This window comes from Cyrtonyx montezumae, unplaced genomic scaffold (assembly GCF_038088225.1).
Source record: "Cyrtonyx montezumae isolate F1298 unplaced genomic scaffold, pur_monq_1.0 scaffold_4, whole genome shotgun sequence".
Taxonomy (NCBI): Eukaryota; Metazoa; Chordata; class Aves; order Galliformes; family Odontophoridae; genus Cyrtonyx; species Cyrtonyx montezumae.
Window position 1 is genome coordinate 14,523,764 of NW_027072045.1, and position 15,006 is coordinate 14,538,769.

General features: G+C 42.0%; 1 protein-coding gene across 5 annotated transcripts in view; it reads right to left on the bottom strand.

Annotated features, from left to right (window-relative positions):
- Positions 1-7,265: 7,265 nt before the first annotated feature.
- MARCHF8 (membrane associated ring-CH-type finger 8) overlaps positions 7,266-15,006 on the bottom strand; it is a 78,742-nt gene continuing 71,001 nt past the window's right edge. For all 5 annotated transcript variants that reach the window (XM_065746357.1, XM_065746355.1, XM_065746359.1 and 2 more), the window contains 3 exons: positions 14,528-14,708; positions 11,241-11,388; positions 7,266-8,847 (listed from right to left, as the gene is read on the bottom strand). In XM_065746357.1, coding sequence (XP_065602429.1) covers positions 8,543-8,847; positions 11,241-11,388; positions 14,528-14,708 — 634 coding nt within the window. In that variant the 3' untranslated portion in view covers positions 7,266-8,542. The remainder of the gene's footprint in view (positions 8,848-11,240; positions 11,389-14,527; positions 14,709-15,006) is intronic.

The following is a 15,006-nucleotide window of genomic DNA, read 5'->3' on the forward strand; positions in this document are numbered from 1 at the left end:
ACCTCCAGTCATTTATTCTCGGTGGTATTTAATATTGGCAGGATTATCAAATGCTTCTTATCAAGAACCTGCACAACATAACCCCAAACAGCCCTTTTACTAAGAGACTCCATTGCTTCTACCTATGCCTGTAAGTCTTGTTCTTAAAAGCCAGGGAAATTGCCCAGAAACATGAAATAAAAAGAAAGGAAGGAGCTGCCATGATGGTCCAGCATTGGGCTGAGGGGCTGGTGGACCCAGAGCATGGGCTGGGAGAGAGCACAGGGCACTGTGGGACAGGATGGTTATTCACAGGTCCCCTTCCCTCTAAGCACTGCTCATGTTCACCGCACTGAACTTGTCAGGGGAAGGCCATTGTTGTCGCTCTTGACCTCCTTGCAATGCTAGTGACAAGCAAGGTTGTGCTGTGAGGATGTTGCATTCCTAACTGCTCCCCTGAGGCTACAGATGATTTGGATGGGCAGATGGCTCCTGAAGCATGCTAATAAAGGATGGGAGGAACGATGTAACATGGTAATTACCAATAATGGAGTTGATTAGCGGAGCCTACAGATCTTTCCAGGCTACATAAATAATCTAAGGGACATGGGCTTGATAGCTGAGAATATATGGGTCCTAATTGTGGCTGCTCCACCAGATCAGAAAGCAGCAGTTCCTGCTGCCATCCCTGCGTGGAGGACCCACAGATCTCCAGGAGCACAAGGTGAGCAGAGTGCCCTCGCTCTGCCAGCCAGGAAAAGCAGTAAGGGACTGAAGCCTGCTGCGAATGTCTCAGGTCCCAGCAACAGGGGCAGAGTTTGTGCAGCATCAAATCCCATCTGAAGTCAAGCTGGTCCAAACTAATCCCCAGAGTAACACTTTTTTAACTTCTGCCACCGCTTGATTTGTCTCAGCTCTGCCAGAAAGCTGCTAAACAGTTGGATTTAATCTTCATCTGATTTCTCTGGTGTGTAACAACAGCTCAGGTGTGGCCATGAATGTTACATGGTCCTGAAAGCACTCTTTGGGGATAAAAATAAAAACCATGTTCTTGCTGGCAGGAGAAACACTGACTTAGATAATCCTGTAGTCTTGGAAAAGAATCAGTCCTCCTATAGCGCAGCACAATCAGGAGCAGAAAGTTAAGCACAAGAACAAGACAAGGGGCAAGCCAGACTCCAGGGGAACCTCAGTGCATCCTCAAGAAGAGAACAACAGTGCTTTGTGAGTTAATTTGGGGTGCACAGGAGTAAGGCACATACAAAGTGCTACATACATTGCCTAAGGCAGTTGTGATCAAGTCTTCATCCAGAGACATTTTGTACTCTCTCCAAACCCCTATTTCCCCTGAAAAGGAAAGCTGCTTTCCCAAGTGATGAATCCTCCTAAGCCCATCTGGCCTGCCCTGTTTGCAGGTGGCCTTTGAGGAAGGGAGTATCAGAGCAAACTGGCACAGCATGGGGCTCCCAGCACAAAAGACTGGGAGGTTAATTTTAGTGAAGTCTTAAAATGTTAGGAATAGCCAGCCTGATTCCTTGAGCCTCAGAGGTTTAGCAAGCACTCCCTGAGAGGTGTTCTCCCTCTGCTCAGTGCAGCCTCCTGGTTGTTTTATTCAGTTACTTCAAGTCCTCTGATGTTCCTTTGAGATAAAATCATTCAACCCCTTAACCTTCTCAGCCAAGGTCTCCTCTCTATTTCCAGCTACCAGTTCCTCTATTGCCAACCTTTCCTTTTCCCTAGAACACACTTTAAAAGAGTATTCTTGAAGGTTGCCACCACTCGACCCCCTCTAAGCAACATTACATTTCCAATTATTCTGCCTTGAGTAATGCACTGAGCTTACTCCCAGTTTCTTTTATCCAGAGCCCTACTGATTTTTCATTTTTATTTTTCAAAACATCCCCTGCCTCCTTTCTGAGTTGCTTCCACATCCTTCCCCCAGTTTGGATATGATTAATTATTGCTTTTTTACCTGTTTGATTCTTATTCTATAATGAGATATTCTTTCCTGATTTTCTGATGTCATTCATCCCCCCTAAGGCTGTGAAGAAACATCCTCTTCTGAGTGTTTGCACTGTGGTAACACTGTACCCTCTAAATCCCAAAACATTAGAGAGCATCCTACACGTTGAAGAATGTAGCCAGATATAGGATTTCCAGGAAAAACTGGGATAGCAGGTTGATGCTGAGCTTTATTTGCACAGTGCCAGGTTTGGGAACTTCACAGTCATCTTAATGAATCACACACTGGTGTAAGTTCAGTTCCTCTCAGCACAGCCTTCTCTGCCCAATCTTACCCAGACACAAGCTGAGCACAAAAAAAAACAATGACAGCAGTGAAAGGGAAGGGGTGGAGAGAAGACAAAGGACATTTGGGTTCCATTTGGTAGAACAAATGGGAAGGGGCACTATGGGTAAACAGGCAGAGGATGGGCAAATCTGGTGAGTGGCCCACAGGGCAGCTGTGGCAGGAGGGCTGCTGGAGGAGGCACAGCTGCTGCACGATGGGCAATGCATTGTGCTTCTCATAGCTACGTGGTCTTTAAAGACCTGTGCGTGCAGCAGGCTTCACCCCTGGGGCAGCTCGGCCTCAAGCCCTCTGTGCTCTGCTACCAGCCTTCTCAAGAGATGGCCTGCTGTTTCTGATCAATGTAGTGCTCCTCCTCCACAACCTTCCCTTGGCTGTGGGCTCCGAAGGCCTGGACACAGCCACCTCTGCTGCAGCTGGCCTCCCTCCCCTGGATCCCTGGTATCACCCTTGCAGAGAGGTGATCTCTTCTGCCTGTCTGACACCACCATAGCCTCCAGAAGGCACCCAGTGGATCTTACAAGCCCCGCTGCTGCCCTCCTGCTTTGTACAGCCTTTCAGCCTTGGTCTAGCCTATTGGGTGACAGTAGCTACTCACCACATTGCTTCAGCTGCCAGGGTCAGCTAGGGAAGTCAGCTCCTGGAATCTCAGCTGTGCCACCCGCACTAAGCTGCGGCTCTGCCTTGAGATGGATACTTCACACGGTGACAGCAAGACTCCTTTAGACCAAAGAGAAGTTTGCAAGAGGGAAGAAGCTATTTTGTAATTAGCTGGAGGTGCCTAAACCCAAGATAAGGAACACTTTAACCAGAGGCCAGACAGTTCCACAGGCTCTGTTCATCAAGTAGACTATCAACGTTCCCTCCCAGAGACTGTCTATCAAATGGCAGGACCTGGAAATCATCTTACCATCTCTCCAGGAAGATATTTTTGTATGCAGGTCTTGCTGGTGCATTTAGCAAGCTTTATACAAGTACCTTTGTGTACTACAACCAGGCTGGCTTCACTGAGAAATACCAGACAACCTTCCATTTTGCATGGAAAACATCTCTCTAAAATTGCAGCATTAAAATCCCCTCCCATTTCCTACCTGAATTAAAATTCAAAACCAGTTATTGAAAAAAAAAAAAAAAAAAGGATAAAAGAGTCTCTTTGAGACCCACTGCGCCTGTTGCAGACAGTTTTGCAGATCTTATTTGCTCTTTGGCGTTTACACGTCTGTTACAAGCTGTCTCACAGCAGAGCAGATGGCAATTTTCCTTGACTTATTGGTGGTAGAAACCTATCCATGAAAAGCTACCGAGGACTTCCTGTGCTAGGGCTCAGTCCTGGCATGAATACACATGTAACACTATGATTATGCTTATGCAGGCAGCAATGAAGGGTAATCACAGTTTTCCACTGCTCCACACTTAACACAAACTTATTTTTTCTTAGACATCAATCAGGGCAATGAGCATCATCTGCTCTGCACCAGTGCACTGAGAACACCAACAGGAGACATGAAGCATTCATAGCAACACTCAGCATTGATGCAAGAAAACCCATTCATTCCAAGGGCAGTGGGAATCATCTCTCCACCCCCTGCATGGCACAAGCCAGAAACCTCTCCCACGATTCCTGCACATGACCCCAAAGCACAAGATCATGTCTTCTCACTGCAACAACAGAGTCACCCACTTATTCTTCATGGTTAACTGTCCCTTTATGATCTGTGACATCAAACTGCCATGGATCCTATTGCATGTTGGTATGCTACACTGACGTACACAGCCATGCAGTCCCGTGTTTGCTGCAGTAAAAGTAACTGGCTTCATTTGATCATCTCACTATGGGGAGCTCAGCTTTGCTCCACACTGGGCCATTAATGCTTTTTGAAACAAAATGGATACTATGCTGCTTTTGTTTTGTTTCTTCTTTTTTTTTTTTTATAGAAACACTTTATTGCTGCAGTCAATAACCCTGTGTATCACACACAAATAACCAATTACAGTTTAAGAAACTAAAAATAATTCTGCAAGTGGTAATACTGAGTAAAAGAACATACATCAAAGGATACAAAACTATACATTTAAGTTACTAGAAATTCACTAACTAAAAAATCCTGCAGAACCGTGAAGTGTCTTGTATAAACTATACAACACATGCCAGTGTAAAGTTGTTTAACGTTATACAATAACCTATCTACAAATGTTTTACCTAAATACAAGATCAGCTGCAATGTTTTTTTAACAGTTATCTTCTATACAAAGACAAGTGCTCCCAGTACTTCATTGGAATATACAGACACCGCAATATCTCCAAACTAAAAGATAATCACAAAATAAAAAGTCCTGTTTAGAAGTTTTCTTTGCATATCCAATATAATGCAGTGAAACCCCAGCCAGCAATAGCCATGCTTTTGTATTTGCCCTGTTTCATCCCATATTTGCTGTGAACCCAACCCAGACTCATAGACCTCCTTTTCAGCACTGGCTACAACCTCCGCAGCAGGCTATACCAGAAACCTCTCTTAATATGCCTCAGCCTAGGGGAAATTTGGACCTCAGTCCCACTATGTAACCCACTATGTCAATCAAACACAGGGCAGAGGAACCTGCTCCTGACACAGCATCAGCACATGCAGACCAGGTGCCCTGATCAGCGCAGGGAAGTGGCAGGAGGGATGGACAGGGAGTTACCTCTGTACCAGTGTAACCTCTGCTGAATCCCTTCTGCTGAAGCACAGCCAACCCCAATGATGTTCAACCAGATGACACTGGTCTGTAGGTCTGGCCACCTCTTTAGCCAGAATATTGGATTACGATCAAAGAAAGTCCTGAGAATTCATAGGAATTTAATGTCTCATGATCTCTTAAAGTGGAGCAATCTTCTACAGCACATACCTGTACTTCTAACATAATGCATGGTGATGACCTGGCAGATGCACTGAAAGATTTCCTTGGCATAACCAGTGCTTTTCTGGACAAGCTGTAAGTCAATAGCATGGGAGTTTGGTCAGATATCTAGAGCAAAGATTCTGACAGTCTAGGGAAAGGGCTGCAGTAGCTACTACTAAGTCCATATTCCCTCCTATTTTAATTCTTGTCCCAGAGAAGGACAAGGAACAAGGACCAAAACAAGTCAGATTTTGTTTCAGTCATTTCAAAAGCTGCCAAGAAGAAGTTCTGGAATGCCTGATGTGATAGGGGCGCTGTTTTCCATTACCAACATCCACGTGGGCAGGAGGGTGCCCACCCAAGCTAGCAAAAGTACCTTGCAGCTGGAAGCTGAACACCAGTCAACAGAATCGTAAGGAAACAAGAAGGAAAAAGCACCATTCGGCCTTCTTATACCATTTGATAGCACCATGAAGAGGCAGAGAACTGCAGCTCCAGAAGCCCCCTGTTAACATTAAGCAAGAATCAGCTCAGGTATGATCAGCTTAAATGAGAAGTCCCGGCAGACAAATGTCTTCTGCAGCCCTTCCTGGTTTGAGCAATCCTCACCAGTAAAGAAAATTTAAATAGTAGGCATTATTTTCCTTCAGGTAAGAGCTACTGGAGAAAGGGAATGGTTAGTAGTAACGCTGCCTAGAACAGTTTTATCTGCAGTTATTTTTCCCCAGACGATTTTAATGGAGATGTTTTTCCTTCTTAGGATACACAGGACCACAGCAAAAACATTCAGTGTCCCAAATACACTGAACACTAACTGGCATATGCTGCACAGAGCTTCCAAAATGCCAAATGAGATTTCACAATATTTCATCAAGAATCATTTATGACAGTGATTAAAACAGGACGAGCATGTTACAATATGCCATAGTGGCACTGTCAGAACATCAGTCAGATACCATTGCCTCTCAGATGCAAACTGGAGCACGAACAGGTTTCACACCAGGACTTGCCTGTTTTCATTTCCGCTACTGGCCACAGACTGGATGAGAATGCACACAGCTGATTCTGTGCATCATGCAGATGTGAAAAGCCTTGTGCATTGGGCATTTCTGAAGAAAATTATGAAAGTATGTAAGACCTGATATTAACCCACCTGAGTTTATCCAGTAAATCTTTTTCACAGATCAAAACAAAACAAAACAAAAAAAACCAACCAAGAACAAAATAAGACTGAATGTTATCCAGGTTCACAGAACAGGATCATTCATAGCAGAGTTCAGGAAAGGGTCTTAGTAATTGCACTTTAAAATATGGCAGGCGTAGACAACAAGTGTGCAGGGCTTGTCTGCCTATATCACATAAGCATGGAATATCCTGACACCTAGCACAGCATGCAAACCCATGCCATTGCAGCTTTGCTAGGACTGCCTAGAGGTCTGTGTATTTTAAAACATCTCAGGAACAAGGTACCGTGCTGTTCATGAAGAACACAGCCAGTAAGCTTCAAGCATGAGACCATACAGAGGCATGCATGCACACACTTTTCTTCCAACAGCTCATCGTGTGTGTTCTCTTACCTTAGTCCCATCTCAGGCATTTTTAAAAAAGATTAATATAGAAATAAATTAATATTTTCAGAAGAAAAAAAAAGAAAAATCAATGATCTCTTATTTTTTGGGATATGTTAAAGCAACTTCTTTTATTATGAAAAGGTCATGCCCAGTGAAGTTGTACTTGGAAAGGATAAAGTAAAACCTTAACTGGACCTAGGGATTTCATTCAGTGTCTCAGTAAGAAAGTAGAGGCTTGTACCTAGCAGAGAAGTCTGGGGGATTCCTACTAACATCATTCAGAAAATTATTATTGACTTCACAGAGATTTAGATTGGGCTCAGGTAGAGCAAATTAGCATTGAAACACAGAAGCCTCATGCACTAAGTTTCAGTGGGGCTACGTGTCCACCCCAGTCATACTGATGTGAGACTTTGGTTGAATGAGGCTCAAAGCTGGACAGTGGTTCCGTGAAGCAAACTGGTCAAGTGAACTGACAGCAGACATCCCAGGCTTTGGACAAATCTGTCTTAAAACTCTGCAAACAGATTCTAAAATAGTCTCTCTTTTCATTAAGGCTGACAGATTAAATAGCCAGTTCCAAATTCAAAGCAACAGATAAAGCTATCCTCTGACTACAAAACACATCGCATCTGAGCTAAAACAGGCAAGTATTTTTTAATTCATTCACTTAATGCAATATTTACTTTCTGAATTTTGATCTTAGCATCTCCTCTCACAATGTCAGATTCTTGGGTAATTCACACCAGTTTCAACTGTACTGACTAACTATCTTTCTTCCATAACAGCTCACATTTTTACCAGTGTACCAGCAAACCCTTTACCGATGGTCTGGAATGAAAGTCACATTAGGTATATATGTGGAGATCTGTTGATGGTCTGACCTGTTCCGAACAAAACAAAAAACCAAAACCAATCCCTAAAGTATAGCACTGAAACCCTTATTCATTGAAAACAAACACTGTACACATCCACAAGTCACAAGTGCAATATCCTTCAAAAAGAACAGCTCTGCAAAGGAAACCCAAAGAGGCAGATTTTTAGTGTTATGTTTAAAAGGATAATGTGGGTATGTGTTGGAAATCACAGGTTGAAATTTTTTAATATATTTTTTTTTTAATAAGGCAAGTGACTTATGTTCTAGTAGAATGGATGGGGCAGAGAAAGAAGAAATGTTCTAAAAATGACACATTCTTTCAAGTTTCATTCTCATTGGACATACACATTACAAAATAAAGATTTTTAAAAGTGCTATATGCTTTGTGAATCTCATCACAATACGTAAAGGATAATGTTACACCTGCTGCTTAAGACAAAATGTTAGTGGCAGTGTTAGTGGTAGATTAGACTCTAGCTCCCTCATTTCCTGCAGCGTCTGGGACAACCTCCTTCATTATGCTTAGGAAAAAAAACAGAAAACAAACTAACAAAAAACAACCAAGCCATACTCCACACATCTTCCAGAATCATTCAGTCATCTTCTAAAGTAACAGACTCCATAAGCAGTTGATGACAGTCCACCAGCGGCTTGCTTGATACCACAGCCAAGGCTCATTCTACCCAGATATCTGTGGCTCTTTGATCAGCCAGTATGTGAGACACAATGTTGAGAGGTATGCAACCATGATAACATTGACAGACATGCTGAAGGGATTTAAAAAAATTCCAGCAAAACACAAATGTAAAAAAAGTCATCCACCAGCCCTCAGCTATTAGCCGATTTTGAAAAGGTAGAGCAGCTTGCAGTAAACAATGATATTTTAAATCTTCAAGGACATACAGAATCACCCCTCCCACCCAGCAATCAGACGTGAAGGATCTCTGCAGCACAGTCTTCTGGCTCTGTGTAATGTGAAGAGTTCGTATCTGAATGGTGAACCCCAAGCATTTCTTTACTTTCAAAGTTTGGCTCCATTAGTGCAGGTTTTTCAAAAATGTTCTTTTTACTAGTTTCTGGACAGTTCTGTACATATATTACTCGGTTATAAGCTTTAAGTCTCTTCCACAGCTGTACGTACACTTTGCATTGTACATACATGAACAGAAGTCCTCCAGTGAAACCAATAGCCACAACCACCAGCTTAGTCCAAAATGGCCATTCTAGAATCCCTGGAAGAAAGGGGAAAAAAAAAAAGAAAGAAAGGAATAGAGAAAAGATTATGTCAATACTGGATCTCTCAAAAACACTCCTTAAGGAGACAATTACAGAGTTCTTATTTTGCCATTTTTCTTTTTTTCCCTTTTTTTCTCTCTCTTCAGGTTTAACATACTTTGAGTTCTACGCTTGTTGAGTTCACATAACATATTGCTCACCAAAGGGAAAAGAAAACACAAAACCAATTGATCCTTTATAACTGAGCTCTCGTGCAGCACAATCAAAGCAAATGCCAGTAATAAACCTTAGGTCCTTTTACACCTGTTTTTAGAAGAAAATTGGATCAGATTATGAAAGGGCTTCTATGGCATACTTTCCTTTTGATAGTAAGATATTCAGAGGCCTAAGGAGTCTGTTCCACTCTATGATCACACAGTACAAATGGCCTTAAGTCTTTGAAGGGATCCATTGTCACCATCCAGCTTGAGACGTTCTTGACACAAACCTGACAGTTTGATTATCTGCATGAGACTCAGCAGCTTGTAATTGAATGACAGCGTCACTTCTGATGCAAAATGGCAAGCATTGGAGCTGCTGAATCATTCTGGCAAACTCACTTGACATATTAAAAATGACCACCAGTGCTTTTACTGAACATGCCTGGTTTGCCATTGGATCTTGTTACATCCCTATCACCTACTTTTAAATGAGAAACTACTGATGCTTTAAATCTTCTGCTTATAAACAGGATGTTTCTCTCCTCAGTCTCTCTTCTCTTGAAAAATAAATATCCCAAAATGGATATGAAACCATGTTGAATTACTCTCAGGTTTCTCAGAGCATCAGCAGAGTAAAAAAATCATAGCCAAGTCTTAAAGCTGTTTACAAGACACAGGCCACTGTTTTTTTGGAAATTTACAGCAATGTAGGAAAGAATGCAAATGTTTTAGTCTCCAAACCCAAAGAGCACTGCAACATGACTACTGATGAAATCCCACTAGTGATGAGTACTCACAGGGGAGCTATCTAATGCCATGTGGAGGCAGCAATAGCCTACACTTTGCTGTGCAGACGTGAATGCATAAACACATGCACACTCCATAAACGTAACCCAGCTCCTCAGATTTAGAATGCAAATGAAGGGAGCAAAGAAAGCAGAGTAACAAGTACTATATTGTCATACTACTCCATGTCATGGTCATCTAATGTATTGAATAAAATAACGAGGATACAATAAATCTTTGAGAGCATATGCTTTTCTTTAACATATGGAAATCTTACGCTGAACGAACAATTTTCACCATACGTGGAAATGATGGTGTTGGATGGAACAGAAACTACAATCATTCAAAGCAGCTTCCTGACTGAAACTATGAACAATCATACTACAGCTAAACTGAAAAGAATGACAGCAAAGCTCTCTGAAGTGTGATTATGCTCTACAGAGACTGTAAAAGCTCAGTGGATTTACAGGTTTATTGACGCTCAGCTCTTCAAACCCAAGCCAGACATTTCCTAACTGCATATGAGGCTGGCATTCAATGCTCTGCTCTGTGAGCAAGGACAGTTTGCTTTAAGAGTTGTGGTTCCCAGCCTTACTGCACAGCCTATCCCTCCTATCCCCACCTTCAGGGGGAGCTCGGCTGCCTGAAAAAACAGCTCCGTAAGAGCTTCAAATTCACAGCCTGACACTCCAAAGTCAACCCATTTCAGTTTGATAATCCCGCAGCTGGCCCACTGAAGGAAACCTGCTATCCTGTTGGTTAAGACATCTGTGTAGAGGGGTGTCAACCACTGCACCAATTGGAGTGCACCTCATCTCAGCTGAGTGAACTGGAATTCTAAGAATCAACCTGAAATTCTCCACTTCTTGCACAACCACTCTTTAACTTCTGCAGTCAAACATGTCTCCCACAGGAAAGCTGTGCTAATGCGTCTCAAAGACAGCTGAATACAAAGAGTAATTCTGTTAGTTTGGCTCAGAGGTTTGGATTTTGGTTCCTCTTCCTTCTTCTCTTTTTTAAATTGTTCTCATTTCACTCAGCTAAAGGTAGCCATAGCAGCAAACAAATACTTACATCCTTATCTTCTCAGTAAGTGTTCCAGCTTAAATTAGCAAAGACAGTGCAATTTTGTGTTTGGCTACAGTGGATTGGCTCTTGTATCTGCACATTTCACAAGTGCGAAATTGACCGTAATAGACTTAAAAGCACCTACAGACAAATTTACACCAATTTATCTAAAACACTTTAGAACTGTTCTTTTAAACCAACTCAATCTCAGCCTAAATCTGACTGATCGAAGTAAAAGCATTACCTGCATTCTCAGGCTTTGCATCCTCTCTCTCTGCATTCAGAATCAAGAATTATTCCAAATGAGTAAGTAGGAAGATAACCAAGTAACGTACCAGTAGTCTGTCCCTGTTTAATCTCTTCAGCAGTCCTGTCTATGAGGACATACAGAGACCACACAACGCAGGTGATGGCAATGATATGGAATGTTACAGAGCACATGATCTTCCTCCTCTCGCTGGCTGTCATCTGCAGCTTCTCCCACTGGCAAGAAATCCAGAAGCAGAACAAGAGATTGTTTATCACAGTTACCAAAAAGTATAAAAAGAAAACACTGATCAGAACCAAAAGCAGACAAAAGACCAGTTTCCTCCTGAGTTTTAGAAGTCATGCTATTATTGCTCTGATCACAGTATGTGCAGCTGGCAGCCTGCTCTGCTACAATGGGAACAATCACTCCTGGTGCTGGAGGAGACATCAGCGCACAGCTCCATCCAAAGCTGCAACACCAAGTTATCCCACAGGGATCCTAGCACAACACAAGCATGTTTGCTCCTCAGTGTATTTGCAAAGCAATGAATAGTAAGCACCCACAGCTAGAAATGAGCATCATGAAGGGCAAAAGGGTGCCGTTGCTCAGGCAGCCGTTCAATAACATGCTGCAGTAGGAGTGGTACATGATCCAATTGTCCAGTATGTGTGCAGCATCTCACTGTGAGCTGTTAAGAGTCCCCTAGTGCGCAGTCAAAAGCTGTTCAGCACTCAGCTCAAGGCTGTTTAGTTCTCACCTCCCACCTCTGGAGGTTTCATTCAATCTTCACGTATATTTAGCGCTACTTAAGAGCAGCAACATGCATTTTATTTTCAGTGTTTCAAGTACACTTGAACATGTACCCTAAGAGTATACAGCAGAACTGAGATGACAATTTTATAACTGAAAAGATGCAGGAAATTAAACTCTCAGACCTACACCTATCAGTAATGTTTATACAGCTACAGGAGAAACCATGACATTAGGTCACTGCAGTTTAGAAAGGATACAAAGAAAGTTACTGTAGGTGCTTCAAGTATACAGGAAATTTTTCAGAATCAGCTTTTCTTTCTTTATTATTATTTTTTACCAATGGCACCAGTAAATTGTTGTTGTTGGGGTTTCTTCTTTTCTTCTCCGTTTTTTTTTTTTGTTTTGGTTTTTGTTTGTTTGTTTTTGTTTTGTTTCCAAAGCAATTTATCTGTATGAAGAAAGCTTTTGCAGGTGTGTTACACATCCCTGATCACATTTTCTTGGAACAGTGTTAAGACAAGTTTTCCTTGTTTTTCCACAAAATACATACAGCAGCACATACATACCCACGTGTTCTACAGAGCTGCATTTGGTATCTCCTCAAATAACTTGCAGAAAAAGTTGACTTTGAAAAAGGAGGAAAAGTGTGGAAGATAATGAGGATGACCTTAATGAGATCACTCAACAGCTTGAATTATTGTTACCACTGCTGCAAATACAAGAATGATTGAACCACAGAAAAGATATTTTGTGATAATCCCTGTCTTGACAACAAGCAACCTCTTTGGTAAGTTCAAGCTTCATTTCTTTATCAGTGGACATCTAAATCTCAACACAGCAGGAGAAGACTTCCAGCAATGATATACTAGACTCGTGTCATGGAAAATTATACAATTCCAATTATTGCTACAAAAAGACTGGACAAAACTTTTGCTTAGGATAGTATGCTTTCAATAGGAAATTGATTTTGCATCTAAACGGTGGTGTTTAATTTATACAGAAAGTACAACTTAATTCTTTTATTTTGCCAAAATGTAAGCATGTATGAGCCTGTAAGAGCCACAAGGACTTGCATTTTGACTGTATTCCTCTTCTGTGTTCTGCACCTAGAGCTCCTCCACTAGACTCTTATTATATGCTGGCATCACAGCTGCCAAACCACCTCATACCACTTCATCTTTCCAAAGACCAGAGTGCACAGCAGAGAAACTATTATGCTAACTTTACACTTTCCTGGCCCAGAGAGGAAACCAGAATTCAGAGGACCCTGCTGCATTATTCTAATGACACAGCAAACAACATTTCACAATTAAAAAAGCCAGAATTTCTATTGAATCCACAGAATCTTCGGGTTTTGCTTTTTTTTTTTTTCATTATTTGAATTATAAAATGAAGCCTTCCTCTCTTGTCTCGTCTCCCCTCATTTTTTCCACTTGCACTGTGATACAGCCTCTTCCTCATTCTCCTCCCCTTGTAACTTAGCATTTGAACACATCACAGGCCAATATGCAGTGATGCAATACAGCCTTAAGATGCTGACGATGTTAAATTCCATTTCTACGCTGCAGACAAGCACAAGCCCCATCGTTTGTCCCATCCTGTTTGTAATCACCAGTTTCAGACTGTTTTGTCCTGACTGACAGGATACGATAAAGGATGAGCTGAAGATACAGCTTGTCTTCTGGCTGCAGCTGAACCTCTAAAGCATCCTTCAGACATATTTGAAAGGTAAACTCCTTCTTATCCTTCTACTTTTGGTTCACACCCCAACCCTTGGCATCTGGACTCTCTATCATGGATGTTCAGATATAACTAATGATGTCAAATGACATTTCTGAAGGTGACCAACTGCTTTTTTCTCACCGCATACCAATACCAGGAAATGCTTCCCGCCCACTCCAGACAGGGCGAGCACAGAAAAGTCAGCAACTAACCATCACCTATGGCAACTCTTTTTATTTGGGCTGTTCCAGTTTCTTTCAAGTCCTACAGATGGGCTGTGCAGAGCTGTCTGTGCAGATAGCAGAGCTTGTGGCAGCCATTACTGCAGCTCAGAGCTTCTATGCGCTGTTCTAGGACTCTACCACTCTTAGATGGCAAAGCTTTGTTGAAGTCCTAAGCAGAGGCTTAATACAAAATTCAGTATTTCCAAAGAAAGAGCATGGATAACTGGAAAGCAAATGCCTTTGTGAATCAGCTTTGAAAAGCAACTGTGAAAAAATCAGGCTGCTGCATGCACATATGCACAAGTGTGAGTGTAGGTGCTTACATTTACAGAGAGCGCTGCTAGGTTGTATTAAATCTATATTTTTTCTCCTGTTAGATGTTAGGCATTGTAAAGAGAGGAAGGACTGAGACTCATTTCTTGCTTCTTGGGCAGTTGATGAATTCTCAAAGCAGAATTATTATGACAACAGTTAGAGCAGGAAAATGCCACCTCTCATAGCTGGACTCCACTGATGTTGAATTTATGAGGCTGAGTGTTAAACAACCGAAATCCTTTGGCACCTATATGAAACTAGAATTACTAAGGAGTCACCAAATTGGTTCTGTGGGACTGTGGGCCACGACAGCCTCTTTTCAGCACAGATGTATGTTTTTTGTATGTACAAAGCCTACCTTTCGTAAAGGCTTCAGCTTTGTCTCCATGATGAACTCATACTTGCAGAGTTCACAGCATCGTGTATCTGAGCTCTTGATCCATTGCTGCAGACAGGCTTGGTGCACAAAATGAAGACTTCCCGTGCAGTGACAGGGGGTAATCAAAGGGCTCTCATCATCTCCTTCACAGTGACATATCCTGAATCACAAGCAAAGCTGCTCATTAGGAGAAGAGGAAGCAGAAAGCATGTGGAAAAGGTACGTAACATCTGTGATCACACACAGCTGTCTGTTGAGGATCCTAAGACATACATATCAAGGGAATTCCATAAAGGGGCTAAAACTAAAGAACTTCCTTGCTACACAAGTAGATACACACACACATACAAAATAATTGAGCACAGACACTGCTAACTAGACAGCTGCCTTCTAACAGATGAGGTGGAGACACAGATCCTGATAGAAATTGAGTACCCAAAAAAAAAAAAAAAAAAAGG